Genomic DNA, 19588 nt, shown 5'->3' with positions numbered 1-19588 from the left:
CAAATACTAAGCAGAAAAGTCCCAAAAACGCAATTTAGTTGAAACAGTTAAACTACAACTCACTTAAACATTACCTTTCCTGCGTGTCCCCTCAACCCTTAAAAATGACATATGGTATCATCACTTAAAAAAAAATCAGCATCTTGTTGTGGAAAAGTCTCTACAGTGAAGGATGTATAGATGCAGGCTGGGAGCGGTCTGAATTCTTCTCAGTTTCTGATGGGGTAGGTTCACGTGCTCAAATCCCCTGTCCCTGAGCTTTAAACTCTTAACAGAGACACATGCTTGCTCTCGGTTCCTGTGAGCTGCAGATGTGCAGCTCGCTGATTCGGGGATCGTCTCCTATACAGGGAAGAAGGCTGAGGAGGGTTTAGGATCACAGAATGGAAGGAAGAGCCCGTTTCTTAATTTTTAAAACCCACTAATGTGTGTGTGCACACACCAACTTACAGTCTGTGAATGCGTGTGTACAAAGGTTTATTGACACAGTGCAAAAAAATGTCTCCAGTTCTGCATGTACAGTTTATGTTTTTCCTTAAAAAAGATACCTGATTGAAATATTAATAACCATTAAAAACAAGTAAATTCACACAATTAATTGTAAGTTCACTTGAAACAAAATTTCAATTTGGATTAAATTTACCTTGTGAGTTATAACGAAGTTTTTACTTAATTGCAAAATGACTCCATTCCCACAGCATTGTGTTTTTCAAAAATCTTGACCTCATATCCAAGAAAATAATCACCTTCTGGGTAACATTTATGTAAACATCGAAGCCTATAGTATAGACGTGTATTACCAATTTCTGTAGTTATTCATACAAAAAGTTAATAAACCCGAACAATGAAGTATAAAGGTTGGCAGAGCCCCCCGGGGGGCAGCAGTGTCACTGCTGAGCGTCCCCTCTCCCCTCCAGCAGTGCGAGCATCGCGGTGCAATCTCTGAATACGCCAACTAGTCTAAGTGTCAACATATGAAAATTATAAACACGGCGCTACTACAGATCTGCCTACAACAAGCACCGGTTTCATATCAAATCTGGCCTAATATTTGTGCTATAAGATGTGTACGAAGGTAAAGAAATCAGCAAACTCAGGTAAAACGAACATCCAGACAAAGGCGCTTCCATTATTAGAGAACGTAAGGTTTCAAACGGGCTGCATGAAACAGAGTGGCCCCTGAGAGCCACACATCAGTTTTGATTTGTACAAATTAAAACTTTTATCCCTACAGAAGGTCGCAATGACTACACTGATGGACAGTATCCAGGCTGGTTAGTTTTTTTAAATTTGATTTTTCACCAAGGGTAAAAATGCCACACAACTTGACCAAGATGACGAGGACTTCAGAAATCACTGAATGATCAGGATGGAGTAGAAAATGACAGTTCTGTATTTGCATGGAACTGCTTAGCATTTGAAAATGGTTCTGACACCTTAAGATGGACTCACCCTCCAGAAAACTCTACTTTAGAAAGGACACCTGAGCTACAGGAATTGAGAATCAGGGCTCCGCAGTCCTCATGGATGAAGAGGTCGAGTCTCCTAATATCAGTTATATGTACTTTACAAAAGGTATCACACTTGGAGGGAGGAAGAGAGTTTGCTTGAAACAAAACAACAAAACACGAAAGTCTGTTATATAAAAGATAGAAGGTCCTGCTCCTTTGCTCCTATTCCTTTCTGATCTGTGTGGGTGTGAACCGCATGAGTCCCCCCAAGTCTGGGCAGGAATCACGGATTTCTCTCAAGAACAGGGAGCTGACTTAGCAAGTAAACAACCCACTCACTTCTTCACAAACACAATCAGGGCCGGAGTAGGAAGCACTGATCTGTGGCCACGCTGCACCCCCGTGAGGACCACGGAGCTCCTGCGAACCGTGGCTGTCGCCGGGAAGCCACCACGGCACTTACAGACCTCTGGCAAAGATGGACAGACCTCTTGTGTGTAAATTGGTTGGAAAGAAAGAGTTAAGTGTTAGTTTTGGTGAGACGACGTTCAAACACATAGGCATAAAGGAAGAGTGTTATTTCTTACGTGACTTCTGAAACTCTTTACAATCGTTATTTTAAAAACCAGAACCTTAAAAAGGAGAATGCCACTGGTTGAGTGAAGAGCTCTTTCTGTTTTAATGTTACACATGCAAAAGCTAACTTAACTCCAAGGAATAAGCTGATTGTAAGTAGACTGGTTTTTAAGATAAGACTTTGGGAATTTCAGTGGAAGGTGGAAAATTAAAAGGAAAGGCATCTATAGGAATAAAGCTCAGAATCCAAACCTAAAAGCCAGCTATTCCCAGTGTACTGATGGGCGATATTTTCTAACACTGGTAAATACTGAAGTGACTTGGCGTCGTGAGGAAGCGGGACGTCTCCTCTTAATCTCAGGGGGAAGCACCAAGTTGTGCACAGGCTGCATGAAAGTACGCAACTTATGGAAACCATTCCGAACAGTATATGGCCTGCAGGTGGGACGTCCTACGTCCTCCCACAGGAAAATGATCCACGTAACAACAGAACGAAATAAACGAGGCTAACGTTCGGGGCTACTTCTAGCCATACTTCTAACCACCATCCATTTTGGGTGACACCCGAAGTCAAGTTTCGCTGTGCACGCACCTCTCTAGAGGCCATCCAATCTGCTCAGAGGACGGCCAACCAGAAAGAGAAGCTGACTGACAGCTTTAATACACCAGGAACACAGGAATGAAAGACGGTATATACAACGTCTGTTTCAGAAAAATGATGCCTGTTAAAAAGTCCAGAAGGGAAAACCTTCACATTCACTGATAGCTTCATGGCCATGTAGGAGTCAGGGGTTAAAGAGACACACCAAGAGGTCTGCTTGTCCGCCAGGTGCCATCTCCGTGGCCACTCAACTGCCGTTTGCTGCTGGAGCTTGACCACAGGACTCTGCGGCGTCACCAAGGGAATCTTTGCTTTCGCAGGTGACACAGCCCTCCAAGAGAGAACAAGAGCAGGCAAGAGGACATGATGTCGTCTGGAAAGTCTTACAATCAGTAAAATGCTGGCCAAGCACCCTACATCTCATTCCCCAATTTATTCAATTCATGCCTAAGAATCGTCTGTATTACAGGTCGTTCCTTATTATTAAAAAGTAAATGACAATTGTTTACCTACTTTTGCTTATTTTGAAGCTCATTCGTATACTCTACTCAAAAGCACACAAATAGTATTTTAGTTTTTAAAGTTTATTTGAGAGAGAGGGAGAGAGAGCGCATGCACACATGAGCAGGGGAGGGGCAGAGAGAAAGAAAAAGAGAAAGAGGGAGAGAGAGAGAGAGAGAGAGAGAGAGAAAGTCTCAAGCAGGCTTCCACACTGTCAGCGCAGAGCCCAACACGGGGCTCGAACCCACAAATTGTCTTACGAACAAAGACACGTGGAGTGCCCGGCTCAGCTCCTGCTGTTGGCACTACTGTATCTAACCTTCCTTACTTTGCGGGCACTCATTCCTTTCTTTAATAACGGGTGGGGGGAGGTTCTGGAACTTGTTTACTTCAGAAGCCCTAATACCACAGTGTTTTGAGTGCTTAGCTTTCTCCTCTCATCATAGTTTTTAAATTAAGTTTTTCTGATGTTTATTTATTTTGAGAGAGAGAGAAAGAGAGAAAATGAATGAGTGGGGGAAGGGCAGAGAGAGAGACAGAGAAAATCCCAAGTAGGATTCACGCTATTAGTGCAGGGCCCTTTAAAAAAAAAATTTTTTTTTTATCTTACCATAATTTTTAACTTCACACATTATCATCTCCTGCATCTCAACACTTGTGGGAATACAGAGCTCATTACAACTGTCACAATCATTCCACGGAGCCACCATCAGGACCATGAGCAAGTCAAAACTCCACTGTCTAGGCCGCTCACATATGATCTCACTGAGAAGATCTCACAACAACAAAAGAGCACCTGGGGCTCACGGAAATTCCTGCCAGGTATGAATACTACCTCTGGTGTGAATCTTACAACTTGAGTTTTAACTCTGTTCAAACACACCTGCATATGTGAAGTGCATGTCCCTTGGTCCTCTCCTCCCTTGCCAATCATGTATCAAAGCAGGTGTCCCAGAACATTCCAACTGGTAAAAACACTTGCAGTCAAAGAGACCTGTATTCAAAATCAGAGGGACTGTCCAGCCATATGTAAAGTGTCCAACATCTGTATACATGACTGTGTTGTCGGTAAAGCAGGGATAGTAAAGCTACTGCAAAAGTAGCTGTGAGGGTTGTAATTTTTGGTGGGATCGTGCAATGAGTGTTAAGTGCCTCGAGCACTACCTGGCACAGGAAAACATCCAGGAATGACAGCTGTTGTCACTGTGCTTACCTGGATGTCTATTTCTCGAGGGACAGTCTGACTCTGAATCCAAGAGTGCACCTTCGCCAGCTCCTCCCTCTGCGCGCGTGAAAACCGGGGTTGCCGCGGCCGCATGCCCACCAGCCTCTCCAGGTCCCCTTTCAGCACGGTCTCTTTCACCCTGTGGACAGACAAGCGACCTCAGTCCTGAATAAGGCACAGGGTTCTCGTGTGATCCATGAACAGCTCTGTTTGGGTCTGTGATATACTTTCTATCTCTTGCTAATATACAACGTGCCCATTAAACAAAGAACTGAATCAGCTCTTTGTCAAGCTGGTGAAGCGAGAGCTCTTTCTCTCGGAGAAAGCATCTGTACCAGCACCTGAACGGGGCAGACGCACGACACAGCCTTCCCTCAGCTCCTCTCTTCTCTCAGAATGCGAAAAATTCAGCGTCTAAAGAGAAAAGTTCTTGTATGTGTGTGCCATCTGGGGAAGCGGTGCTGTCTTTGTTTTCTGGTCTCATGATGCACACGCTGGTGCGGTCTGCATCTGAGTGTGCACGGCACTGCCACTACAGCCACTGTTCCGGGATCATTCATCACTTAACTTCAAATGAATGAATGTCAAAATACATTTCTGTAGGAACATCTATAAAAACAGAAGTTAAAAATCACTTGGTATTAAACAATACACTTAAAAAACCATAAAAGTTTCTTTAAAAAACCCCATTTAAAAGGGGGGTCCTTGAGGGCACCTGGGGGGCTCAGTCGGTTAAGCGTCCGACTGTTGGCTCTGGTGCAGGTCATAATCTCACAGATCGTGAGACTGAGCTCCTGTAAGCGCAGAGCCTGCTTGGGATTCTCTGTGCCCCTCTGTCTGCCCCTCCCCTGCTCATGCTCTGTCTCTCTCTCTCTCTCTAAACAAACTTTAAATAAAAGTGGGTCTTTTAAAGTGCTTTCTTACCTCTCAGGTACCTGATACGTCATTAGAATGCACTCAGGTGTCTGTTTTATCATTCTCCACACGGACTCTTCAGCAAAATTGGGAAATGTTTCTTTCTTCTGTACATCCTGAGACTGCTGTCCCTCTGAGGTGATTTCAGAAGAATAATCACCACTAGTGGAGTATATACTGTGGTCACTGCTTCCTACCAAAGATCAACAACAATTACAGATTAGGAGACACTGTTAGGGGCAGATTTGCCAAACTCATTCTTCCCACTGTGGCAACCAGCGGACAGTCTTCGCCATCACCCAGCAGTGGTCCCAGGTGACCCCCTTGGTTCCTCCGCCTTCCCTAGATGTCCCTCTCACTCCTCCTGAGCTGTCCACGCTCAAGGCCACACCTCACTCCTTCTCATCACCTGGAGATGCTCCAGGTCAGCTCCAAAATCACTAACATCTCAGCTTTGCTTGCTTGTCTGCTTGTTCAAGTGCGCCAACTACAGAGTACCCGGCCCTTCAGCCCACAGTCCATCATTTAGTCACACTCTTTACAACACCTGAGCTTTCTTTTTCCCTCTCATTTTTCACAACTATCAAAATGTCAATTCTCATAAAGCCGACAGTCAGTTCTGTTCTGATGTAAACCCAAGTAACCGAAGATAGGGATAAAGTCATTTATCATTGGGTACACCGATCCATTATCACCAAAAGGATCATACAAAGCTGGGTAATCCTGCTACAGTCTCTGGCCAGCCCATCCTGGCAATGACTGTTCTCCACGTCTCTGTTCCCTGACTCTCACCTATTGAAAATGCCATTACTGACACTAAACACAAGCTTACTCATATCTGCACTCTCTCCTCACCTCCTCCTGTTACAACAGAGAGGTATCCACCCATCCCAAGGCCCATTCCTTTATGGCTGCTATGGAGCCTTGCAAATCATTCCTTTCCTAACTCACATTGGCTCTTCTAGATCCTTTTCATCAACTTTGAAACAAAAACCCAAAAGACCCCCCAAAAAACAAAAACAAAGCAAACAAAAGTACCTCTCTAATTTTTTAAAGAGTAAGTACATGGGTGAAGATGGTGGAGAAGTGGGAGGACCGGGATTTTCCTCATCCCTCAAACACAACTGTATTGAGGTCAGAGCACTTGGAACACCCAGGAAATCGAGCTGCAGAGTGGCAGAAGGATCTCCACAGTTGGAGGGGGACAGTTTGGCAGGACTGAGGTGTGTGTATGTGAATTGGGGGAGGCAAAACGGCATAGGCACAGAGGGGAGGGAATCCCTTCTGTGCAGAGACAAAAGGGAGAGAAAGAGGAGTTGTAAAAGTCGGCCTCAAGTTACCACAAGAGGAAAAAGTCTCTGGATCACGGAATGGGGAACGAGAAATACGGAGAGTGCCAATTTCTGTTTTGCAAACAGCCTTAGGCGCTGAAACTCGGAGGTTTGGAAGTATGTGACTTTCTCTGGAGCAAAGCTGGAACAAAGCTGGGAGCCATGGACCATGCTCCCAGGAGGTAGGAAGCCGGCCGGAGTGCAAAGTGCGGTGTAGCGATCTCAGGGGCGCACTGGGAGAGAACAGTCCCCTTCCTGGAATACTTGGAGAAAAGGGATTATTGCCTCCCCAAGGACAAAAGACCCCGAAGGTACCAGCCAAAGGCCTTTTATCAGCAGGGCGGAGTGGCGCTATTCCAGAACAGGGCCTGGGCAGTGCAGGATCCTTGAAGACACTGGAAGGCTCCACGGGAGACTGTGGAGCAGGACAAGCCTGCCGCCCATGCTACTCTGTGAGGGCCACTTGAATAGCATGGTTTGAGACACCTGGTCCGGGGAGCAGAGACTGGGGTGTTGCCATTTTTCTCCCCATCATCAACAGGGTGGGGGTTCAGGAAGCAGCACAGTGGCCCCCAGTGGAAGTGGGACCTGCTTACACCAAACCCCACCCCTCCATGACTGGTAACTGCTTATCTACAGGAGTGGGACTGACACTGAGCAAACCAGACGGCCCCTCCCCCAAACCAGCACAGCCGCTGGTCCCAGGCACCAACAGGCAACTGTTTTTTTTCTTTTCTTTTTTTTTCTTTCTACCCTCTTCTTTTTTTCTTTTGGAATTGGGCTCATAGTTTCTGATTTGTATATATATATGTGTGTGTGTGTGTGTGTGTGTGTGTGTGTGTGTGTATATGTATGTTTGATTAGGCATTTTCATTCTATTCTTTTTATACCTTTTCTGTTTCTTCTTCTTTATCTTCCTTTCTCTTTCTCTGGATTTAGCCTTATAGTTTTTGATTCTCTGGTCTTCTCTTCTTTCATTTTTCTCTTTTTATGGGACCAGGCTTCCCCACCCCCCTTTCCTTTTTTTTCCCCCAGGGTCACTTCAGTAAACAAATCAAAGCACACCTGGCTGAAGGTCCAAACACTCCACCACTACGAGCAAGAAAGAGCTCTGCAGAGGGCTGACCAGTGGGACACAGCGGCCAAAACACAAGAACAGCATGCACACAGCAGACACCAGAAATACTTCCTGAAGTGCCAGGCCCTGGACAGCACATGACCCCTTTTTACTATAGTAGCTCTTGCAGATGCAGGACCTATAACAAGCTTTTCAAACACGCAAAAGACAGAAACTTAGCCAAAATGACAAAACGGAGGAATTATCCCCAAAAGAAAGTTCAGGAAGAAATCACAGCCAGATAATTGCTCACAACAGGTACAAATAGTATGTCTGAAGAAGAATTTAGAGTAACAGTCATAAGACTAATAGCTGGGCTTGAGAAAAGCACATAAGACACCAGAGAATCTCTTGCTGCAGAGATCAAAGACCTAAGAACTAGTCACAATGAATTACAAAATGCTATAACTCAGATACAAAATAAACCAGATACAGTGACAGCAAGGATGGAAGAAGCAGAGAAGAGAATAGCTGAAACAGAAGATAAAATTATGATTATGTAAAATGATGAAGTAGAAAAAAAGAGGGAAAGGAAATTACTAGACCACGAGGGGAGAACGAGAGACCTAAGTGATTCAATGAAACAAAATAATATCCGTACCATAGGAGTTCCAGGAGAAGAAGACAGAAAGGGGCAGAGGACTTACTTGAACAAATTATAGCTGAGAACTTCCCTAATCTGGGGAAAGAAACAGGCATCCAAGTCCAAGAGGCACAGAGATCTCCCTTCTAAATCAACAAAAACAGGTCAACATCATCACGTATTATAGCAAAACCGGCAAAATACAAAGATAAAGATAGAGTTCTGAAAGCAGCTAGGGACAAAAGGTCCTTAACCTACAAGGGTAGACACATAAGGTTAGTAGCAGACCTGAAACTTGGCAGGCCAGAAGGGAGTGGCAGGAAATATTCAATGGGATGAATAGGAAAAATATGCAGCCAAGAATACTTTATCCAGTAATGCTGTCATTCAGAATAGAAGGAGAGATAAAGACTTTCCCAGACAAACAAAAACTAAAGGAGTTTGTAACCACTAAACCAGCCCTGCAAGAGATCCTAAGTGGGACTCTGTGAGTGGAAAGTAGCAAAAACTACAAAGGACCAGAGACATCACAACAAACATGAAATCTACAGATAACACAATGACACATTTTAAATTCGTATCTTTCAATAATCACTCTGAATATAAATGGGCTAAATGCCCCAATCAAAAGACATAGGGTATCAGAATGGATAAAAAAACAAGATCCATCTATATGCTGCCTACAAGAGACTCATTTTAGACCAGATGCTACCTGCAGACTGTAAGTGAGGGGATGGAGTACCATCTATCATGCTAATGGACATCAAAAGAAAGCTGGAGTAGCCACACTTATATATAAGACAAATTAGATTTTAAAACAAATACTGAAACAAGAGATAAAGAAGGGCATTATATCATAATTAAGGGGTCTATCCATCAAGAAAAGCCAACACTTATAAATATTGATGCCCCCAACATGAAAGCACCCAAATATATAAATCAATTCATCACAAACATAAGCAAACTTATTGATAATTATACCATAACTGTAGTAGTCTTTAATAAAATACTCCACTTACAGCATGGACAGATCATCCAAGGAGAAAATCAATAAGGAAACAACAGTTCGGAATGACACTCTGGACCAGATGGACTTAACAGATATACTCAGAACATTTCATCCTAAAGCAGCAGAATACACATTCTTCTCGGGTGCACATGGAACATTCTCCAAAACAGATCACATTTTGGGTCACAAAACAGTACTCAACAGGTACAAAAAGACTGATATACCATGCATATTTTCACATCACAACACTATGAAACTTGAAACCAACTCCAAGAAAAAATGTGGAAAGCCCCCAAATACATGGAGGTTAAAGAACATCCTATGAAAGAATGAATGGGTTAACCAGGAAATTAAAGAAAAAATTTAAAAATATATGGAAGCAAATGAAAATGAAAGCACGACAGTCCAAACCCTTTGGGATGCAGCAAAGGCAGTCCTAAGAGGAAAATACATTGCAATTCAGGGCTATCTCAAGAAGCGAGAAAGTTCCCAAATACACAACCATACCTTACACATAAAGGAGCTGGAAAAGCAGCAGCAAATAAAGCCCAAAGCCAGCAGAAGGGAAATAATAAAGATGAGAACAGAAATAAACAATACAGAATTAAAAAAAAAAAAAAAAACAACCCAGAACAGATCAATGAAACTAAGAGCTGGTTTTTTGAAAGAATAAACAAATTAATAACCCCCTAGCCAGACTTCCCAAAAAGAGGACCCAAATAGATAAAATAAAAAACCAAAGAGGAGAGATCATAACTAACACCACAAAAATACAAACAATTATAAGAGAATATACTATGAGAAATAATATGCCAACAAACTGGACAATCTGGAAGAAATGGACAAATTCCTAGACACTCACAGACTACCAAAACTCAAATGGAAGAAACAGAAGATTTGAACAGACTCACAACCAGCAAAAAAAATTGAATGGGTTATCAAAAATCTCCCAAAAAAATAGAGTCCTGGGCCAATGGCTTCCCAGGGGAATTCTACCAGACATTTAAAGCAACGTTAATACCTATTCTTCTCAAACAGTTCCAAAAAATAGAAATGGAAGGAAAGCTTCCAAATTCACTCTATGAAGCCAGCATTACCTTGATTCAAAACCAGACAAAGAACCCACTAAGAAGGAGAATTACCGGCCAATATCTCTAATGAACACAGATGCCAAAATTCTCAACAAAACACAAGCAAATTGAATTCAACAGCACCTTAAAAGAATTACCCATCACGATCAAGTGGGATTCATTCCTTGGCTGCAGGGCTGGTTCAATATTCACAAATCAATCAACATTATATACCACATTAGTAGAAGGAAGGATAAGAACCATATGATCCTGTCAATAGATGCAGAAAAAGCATTTGACAAAATGCAGCATCTTTTGATAAAAACCCTCAAGAAAGTTGGGACAGATGGAACACGCCTTAACACCATAAAAGCCATATATGAAAGGCCCACGGCTAATATCATCCTCAATGGGGAAAAACCGAGAGCTCTCCCACTATGATCAGAATGCCACAGGATGTCCATTCTCACCACTGTTATTCAACATAGTGCTTGAAGTCCTAGCCTCAGCAATCAGACAACAAAATGAAATAAAAGGCATCCAAATTGGCAAAGAAGTCAAACTTTCACTCTTTGCAGATTACATGATACTCTACATGGAAAACCGGAAAGACTCCACCAAAAAAACTGCTAGAGCAGATACATGAATTCAGCAAAGTTGCAGGATATAAAATCAATGTACAGAAGTCAGTTGCATTTCTATACACCAATGATGAAGCAACAGAAAAAGATAGCAAGGAATCGATCCCACTTAAAATGGCACCAAAACCCACAAAATACCTAGGAATAAACCCAACCAAAGAGGTAAAAGATCTCTACACTGAAAACTATAGAAAGCTTATGGAAGAAATTGAAGAAGACACAAAGAAATGGAAAAATATTCCATGTTCATGGATTAGAAAAACAAATATTTTTACAATGTTGATACTACCCAAATCAATCTACACATCCAATGCAATCCCTATCTAAATAACACCAGCACTCTTCACAGAGCTAGAACAAACAATCCTAAAATTTGTATGGAACCACAAAAGACCCCCAATAGCCAAAGTAATGTTGAAGAAGAAAACCAAAGCTGGAGGCATCACAATCCCAGACTTCAACCTGTATTACAAGCTGTAATCATCAAGACAGTATGGTACTGGCACAAAAACAGACACACAGATCAATGGAAAGAATAGAAAACCCAGAAATGGACCCACAAATATATGGCCAACTAATCTCTGACAAAGCAGGAAAGAGTATCCAATGGAAAAAATACAGTCTCTTTAGCAAATGGTGCTGGGAGAACTGGACAGCAACATCCAGAATGAACCTGGACCACTTTCTAATACCATTCACAAAAATAAATTCAAAATGGATAAAAGATTTAAATGTGAGACAGGAAACCATCAAAATCTTACAGAGGAAAACACAAAGCAACCTCTTTGACCTCGGCTACAACAACTTATTAGTAGACATGTCTCCAGGGCAAAGGAAGTGAAAGCAAAAAATGAACTATTAGGACTTCATCAAGATAAAAGCTTCTGCACAGCAAAAGAAACAACAAAACTAAAAGGCAACCGACAGAATGGCAGAAGATATTTGCAAATGACATGTCGGATAAAGGGCTAGTATCCAAAATCAATAAGGAACTTACCAAACTAACATCGAAAAAGCAAATAACGCAGTGAAGAAATGGACAGAAGACATGAATAGACACTTTCCATAGAAGACAACCAGGTGGCAAACAGATACATGAAAAGATGCTCAATGTCACTCATCATCAGGGAAATACAAATCAAGACCACAATGAAATACTACCTCACACCGGTCAGAATGGCTAAAATTAACAACTCAGGAAACAATAGATGTTGGTGAGGATGTGGAGAAAAGGGAACACTTTTGCACTGTCAGTGGGAATGCAAACTAGTGCAGCCACTCTGGAAAACAGTATGGAGGTTCCTCAAAAAATTAAAAATAGAACTACCCTACGACCCAGCAATTGCACTACTAGGAATTTATCCGAAGGATACAGGAGTGCTGATTTGAAGGGGCATATGTACCCTGATGTTTACAGTAGCACTATCAACAGTAGCCAAATTATGAAAAGAGCCCAAATGTCCACTGACTGATAAATGGATAAAGAAGATGTGGTATATATACAATGGAACACTACTCGGTGATGAAAAAGAATGAAATCTTGCCATTTGCAACAACGTGGATGAAACTAGAGCGTATTATGCTAAGCGAAATAAGTCATACAGAGAAAGACAGATATCATATGATTTCACTCATATATAGAATTTGAGAAACTCAACTGATGAACACAGGGGAAGGGAAGGGAAAATAAGAGAAAACAGGGAGGTAAACCATAAGAGACTCTTAAATACAGAGAACAAACTGAGGGTTGCTGGAGGGGAGGTGGTGGGGGGATGGGCTAAATGGGTGCTGGGCATTAAGGAGGGCACTTGTTGGGATGAGCACTGGGTGTCATATGTAAGAGATGAATCACTGGGTTCTGCTCCTGAAGCCAAGATTACACTATATGTTAACTAACTTGAATATTAAAAAAAAAAAAAAAAAGTTAAACAATGCATGTTAGTCATGTTACTTCTCACTGTCTTGTCTATAGTCAAAATTATGATCTATAATTCCATTTTGTCACCCAAACTCCATATATTTTTCTAAGTGTTATCAGCACATATTAATAAATAGTTTTGATGAGGGAAAAAAAGTACTTAGGAATAAACTTAACCGAAGGGATAAAAGACCTATATTCCGAAAACTGTAGGACACTGATGAAAAAAACTGAAGACACAAACAAATGGAAAGATATTTAGTGCTCATGAATGGGAAGAATTAATCATTAAAATGTCCATACTACCCAATACAATCTAAAGATTCAATGTTAATACCTAGCAAAATACCAAAAGTATTTTTCACAGGAGTGGAACAAATAATCCTAAAATCTGTATGAACTGCAAAAGACTCTGAATACCCAAAGCAAATTGGAAAATGAAGAACAAAGCTGGAGGTATCATAATCCCAGATTTTAATATATACTACAAGGCTACAGTAATCCAAATGGTATGGTACTGGTACAAAAACCAACACATAGATCAATGGAACAGAACAGAGTCCAGAAAGAAACCCATGCTCGTATAGTCAATTAATCTATGATGAAGAATGTAAAAGGAGGAAAAGACAGGATCCTCAACAAATGGGATTAGAAAAATTGGACAGCAACATGCAAAAGGATGAAAAACTGGACCACTTTCTGATGCCACCAAAATAAACTCAAAATGGATTAAAGACTTAAATTTGAGATGTGAATTCATAAAACTTCATTCATAAAAGGTAGTCATCTTTTTTGACATTGGCCTTAACAACATATTTAAGGATATGTCCACTCAAGCAAGAGAAACAAAAGCAAAAAACAAACTACTGGGACTACACCAAAATAAAAAGTTTGTGTACAATAATGGAAGCCATCAAAAAAAGAAAAGGCAGGGGTGCCTGGATGACTCAATCGGTTAAGTGTCCAACTTGATTTCGGCACAGGTCATGATCCTGCAGTTTGTGAGATGGAGCCCTGTGTCAGGCTTTACACTGACAGTGCAGAGCCCGCTTGGGATTCTCTCTCTTTCAAAAATAAACATTAAAAAAAATAAAAGACAAATTACTGAACGTGAGAAAATATTTGCAAAGGATGTATCTGATAAAGGGCTAGTACACAAAATACATACAGAACTCATACAACTCAACACCAAAAAAACCAATCTGATGAAAAAAATGGGCAGAGCACCTGAACAGACATTTTTCCACAGAAGACACAGAGATGACCAACAGACACATGAGAAGATGCTCAACATCACCATCATCAGGGAAATTAAAAATCAAAACCACAATGAGATACCACCTAACACCTGTCAGAATGGCTAAAATCAATGACACAAGAAACAACAGGTATTGGCGAGGATGTGGAGAAAAGGGAATCCTTGTGCACTGTTGGTGGAAACATAAACTAGTGCAACCACTGTGAAAAAAAATATGCACCTCCCTAAAAAAAATTAAAAATAAAATTCCATGTGATCCAATAATTCTACTACTGGATATTTATACAAAGAAAACAAAAATACAAATACGAAAAGATATATGCATCCCTATGGTTACAGCACAATTATTTACAATAGCCAAAACATGGAAGTAACCTGTGTCCATAAATAGGCGGATGGATGGATAAAGAAAATGTGGTATGTATATATACATATACAAATATATATACACACATATATATATATTTACACATATATGTATATATGTGCGTGTATACACACACACACAATGGAATATTACTCAGCCATAAAAAGGAATGAAATCTCGCCATTTGTGATAGCATGGCTGGAGTTAGAGTGCATGCTAAGTGAAACAGTGAAAGACAAACACCGTATGATTTCACACATATGTGGAATTTAAGAAACAAAACAAATGAACAAAGGGGAGAAAAAGAAAGACAAACCAAGAAACAGACCCTTAACTCTAGAGAACTAATGGTTACCAGAGGGGAGGAGGATAGGAGGATAGGGGATATAGGGGGTGGGGATTAAAGAGTACACTTATGATGAGTATTGAATGATGTACAGAACTGCTGAATCACCGTATTGTACAGGAAACAAATATAAAACTGTCTGTTAACAGCACTAGAATTAAGATAAAACACCTAAAAAAAAGATGTGATACACACACACACACACGCACACACACACACACACACACCGGACTACTACTCAGTCTTAAAAAAAGAATGAGACCTTGTCATTTGCAACAACATGGATGAATCTAGAGGGTATTTTGGTAAGTGAACTACGTCAGATGGAAGAAGACAAATACCATATGATGTTGCTTACAAGGAGAATCCAAAAAACAAAAGAACAAATGAACCAGAAACAGACTCATAAATATGAAGAACATGCTGATGGTTGGTTGCCAGAGGGGAGGGGATGGGTTTAGGCGAAATGGGTGAAGGGCTTAAGAGGTACAAACTTCCAGGTATAGACAAATAAGTTAATGGAGATGAAAAGCACCACACAGGGAATACAATCAGTAACACTGTCATAATATACGGTGAGAGATGGTAACTACACTTCATGGTGAGCAGCACATAATGTATAGAATTGCTGAATCACTATGTTGTACACTGGAAACTAATATAACGTTGTATATCAATAATACTTTAATAATAAAAATAAATAAATAAAGCTAATCATTCATTTACCGCATGACCTAGCAATTTCAATCCTATGTATTTACCAAAGAGAAATGAAAACACATGTGTACAAAGACTCACACTCAATGTTCCTAGCAGCATTATTCATAATGCAACTGAATAACCATCAACTGGTGAACAGATGTCCGCACAATTTAATTGTACTTGGTAATAGGAAGGAACACCAGTAAGGATCAATCTCAGCAGCACTGGCTTACCTGAAAGAATCCCTACACAAAAGACTGTATACTGGATGATTCAATTCACATAAAATTATAAAAAATCAGAACTACAGTGACAGAGAACAGATCAGCGGTTGCCAGAAGCTGGAATATCAGGGCAGAGACTGACTATAAAGGGTCACAGAAGAACTTTTCCAGGCGATGGAAATGCTCTGTACGGTCACTGTGGTGCCGGTTACACAAATGCATATATTTGTCAGAACCGGTGAATTCTATCGTATGTAAACGCACCCCAATAAACAACAAGTTTAAATAATAAACTTATAAACAAAGACAAATTACTCCCACACCAGGGCCCAAACCAGATGGCCCATTACACAGTGATCTCCTGGCAACAGTGTGGGGAATTCATCATTTTGCTCCACTACCTGATGCTGCAGAACCTGTTCTGGAAGGAGACTCCTCGTGAAGTAATGCCGTGTAACTGTTCTTATTCCCGCTGTTGCCTACGACACGCTGCAGAAGGGAAGGCCACAAGAAGAGATTTTTAACATCTCAGGCATCATATTACAAAATAACTGGCAGATCTTGAAGTTCGCACGTTAAACAGAATGAAGCACATACACAACTGGCAAGCAAACAGTTCAGCCTGTCCCCGTCCCTTTGCACGGAACATTACATATATGGCTGGGTTTGCACCTGCTGCACGGGAGGCGCCATACGGTCGTACACTTTAATTCTGCTGTTTTGTCATCCCGGGTGTCCCGACCGTTTTGTCAGTTCTTAGCACTATTCCCAAAACGAGTATTACAGCAAATAAACAAAGTTGCAGCTACCCTGAGCTTATATGGCATGGGAAGGACTACGTAAACATTACTTCACTTAATCCTCAGAATAAGCTATCAAGATTCCGTCTCTTCATTTTTCAAGTCAGGAACAAAGGCAAAGGAAGGCTGACTGACTTGCTTCAGCGAACCGGCTGATCAAGTGACAGAGTGTCTGACTCCGCGTCTTATTCCACAGCCCGGCTCTGCTCACTAGGATACACTGCCTTGCATGAGATTCTAGCAAGTGCACTAATATCAGGCTTTCAAAATTGAGCATATTTTCTCTATCTGGATCATCATATTTTGAGCACTTGTCCAACAATGGTATCATATCTTGACCAAAGAAAATTGTAAATATTGACACTTGTCTTGATTCCTACACCTAAGTATAGGAACATCAGATTCCAAAGTTTAGCCAGATAAATATATCTGAGAATGGCTTTTAGGTAAAGAGATAAAAAAGTTAAGGGAAAATGACCCACACAATTTTTGGTTTTGAAAACGATGTGTGTAAGTATCCAACTAGAAACTGCCTACTCTAGTGATAAGTCAATGACAAACAGCAGCCCCTCCCTTCTCCATACACACCTCACCTCGGTCCCTCAACCACGCCTGCAAGGGCACACTCACTCAGTTCAGGTCTTGTCAGTATGGTTTACTCCCAACTTACCAGAACACAACCCCAGTTGTAAAGAAGAAAATACATTTTGTAGGCAATGACTGTGTCAAATTAAATGACTGGATATCACATTTTAAAGGCGGGGGAGGGGCGCCTGGGTGGCTCAGTCGGTTGAGCATCTGACTTCGGCTCACATCACGATCTCACGGTTCATGGGTTAAAGCCCCGCATCGGGCTCTGTCTGACAGCTCAGAGCCTGGAGCCTGCTTTGGATTCTGTGTACCCACCTCTCTGCCCCTGTCTCACTCATGCTCTGTCTCGCTCTGTCTCTCAAAAATAAACAGATGTTAAAAAAAAAAAAAATTTAAAGGCGGGGAGCCCGGTTCACATAGAAAATGCGAAAGACAGCACTTTGGGAAATACTACCAAGTATCTAAGGAACCAGGACTCAGCAGGCTCTTTAGTTCTTGCTTGTTACATGGAGTCAGGGGGATACAGTGCAAATCATAGCGCACAGTCTCAGCCACAGCTATGATGCTGATTACCTGCTCGGCCTTCAGTGTCGGCCCCGGTGCGAGTGCCTTAATTTTAATAAGAGGACGCACATTTATGTTCTCCCTCACATGCTAGAAGTTAGTGTCACTTACATCCTCGGCTTCTGGGCAAATACCCCTTCTCATCTGATCTGAAGATTCGCGGGATCTGAGCGTGTCTTCCTGCAGTAAGTTGAGCCACAGCGGTGAGCTGCTCCTCGAGGTAGTGAGTGCGCGCTCTTCACGCGGCGTCTCCCATTTCCCCTCAGCTCGCCTTCGGCTGAGGACCGACCACGGGGGTTCCAGGCTGGCAGCCACTGCTGATGCTGAGGGTGGAATTTCGGAAGAGTCTGGTGCTCCCAAGAACGGATATGGAGGGAAGGATGGTGACAAAAGGGGACAGACAGGGGGTTCGTGCAGGAAAATGGTCATCAAAGTATCTAAGTAGAGAGGAGGGGGGGCAGGAAAAGACTGCAAGCAGTTGGGCAAACGTGGCTCAGACAGACATTCGAACGGAGCCACTGCTGCCACGTGGCCTCCTCCCCCACGGGGCAGGGCCGGGACGGGGGAAGGAGCCGGGAACGACAGGCCGGAGGCCCACGGAGAGGAGGCGAGGGAAGGGCCCCAGGGCTGTGTGTCCTGGACGTCCCCTCGCAAATGGGGACAGAAGGCGTCCTTAGTGCCACTGCTGCCCTGCAGCTGTGGCAGCTTCTTCCCCTTGTGCTTCCCCTTCTTGCCGCCGGCCGCGCTGCTCTGCTTGTAAGCGGAGCCTCCTGAAAGGATGAAGGGGGGGGGGGCATATTATGGAAACTAGAACCAAAAAAGAGAAGAACGCCATTCATTCACAGGTAATTGTAAGCAGATGAAGAAGACACGACACCTGCCAACAGGAAGCGCGTCCACTACCACGGCTACTAAAAAGAGGAGCAAGAGCCCAGATAAAAGCTGCTGCTAGAAAATAAACTTACTTCAGAATCTCTCAATCACTTTCTTATCAAATCAGCTTCTCAGATCCAGCATCTAAGAAATCGTTATCCCAGACAACAAACTGTCGGCAGGAATTTAGTTCAGCATCTCTCCCATCTGTTTCTTAAAAACAACCCTCCAATTCTTCACTTCCTCTCTCCCAGTACTCACACATATTTATGGAATTGATAAACGAGGCACGGTTTTTAAAACGTAACTACCTTGCACGTACAAATGTTTAGGTTTGCTTCTGCTTTCTTGCGGAAGACAGGCTCTGTAGGGCGATGACAGGATCTTTTCTCGGAATTTATCAACATAATTCTGTTCCTCCTTCTGTGCGTGGGCTGACAGCACGGCTTTTGTGAGCCCTACATGTTGAAATTCTTCTGAGGTCCGCAGACCTGGGTGTGAGCACGGGGTCCAGGGCTCACACGCTGGGACAGCATCCTCTGCCAGAGTCACTTCTGCTGAGGTGGAAGGGGACAGATTTAATTTTAATTGCTATCAATCATTTGCATTTATTTTCACTAATCTAATTGCTTTTCAATAAATTTTTACAACCATTACTACAATAGCTGGAATATAAGAAACTTCATTAACCTAGCAAATAAGTTGTTTTATTTTTTTCTACCTTTCTTTAAACTCTTTGTACACTCAAATATACATTTTGCAGAGTTGTAACACTCAACGTGCATATACACATTTACTAATATCTTCTTATCGTAAGTATTTTATCTTCTTAAATTCTTCAAATATGTTTTATCTTTGAATTAATTTTAAAAATCTGTAGTATATTCATGTGGTTCAAAAATCAAGAAGCATTACACAGGCAGTT

General features: G+C 41.9%; 1 protein-coding gene across 1 annotated transcript in view; it reads right to left on the bottom strand.

Moving 5' to 3' along the window:
- Window positions 1-460: 460 nt before the first annotated feature.
- The window catches only part of PER3 (period circadian regulator 3), a 59557-nt gene continuing 40429 nt past the window's right edge, over window positions 461-19588 (bottom strand). The window contains 6 exon segments of the mRNA XM_045035037.1: window positions 461-2959; window positions 4343-4493; window positions 5279-5462; window positions 16237-16324; window positions 17902-18560; window positions 18975-19220. Coding sequence (XP_044890972.1) covers window positions 2876-2959; window positions 4343-4493; window positions 5279-5462; window positions 16237-16324; window positions 17902-18560; window positions 18975-19220 — 1412 coding nt within the window. The 3' untranslated portion in view covers window positions 461-2875.

Source organism: Felis catus, chromosome C1, assembly GCF_018350175.1.
Source record: "Felis catus isolate Fca126 chromosome C1, F.catus_Fca126_mat1.0, whole genome shotgun sequence".
NCBI lineage: Eukaryota > Metazoa > Chordata > Mammalia > Carnivora > Felidae > Felis > Felis catus.
Note: the sequence above shows the minus strand (reverse complement) of the source record. Positions and strands in the feature narration are given on the sequence as shown.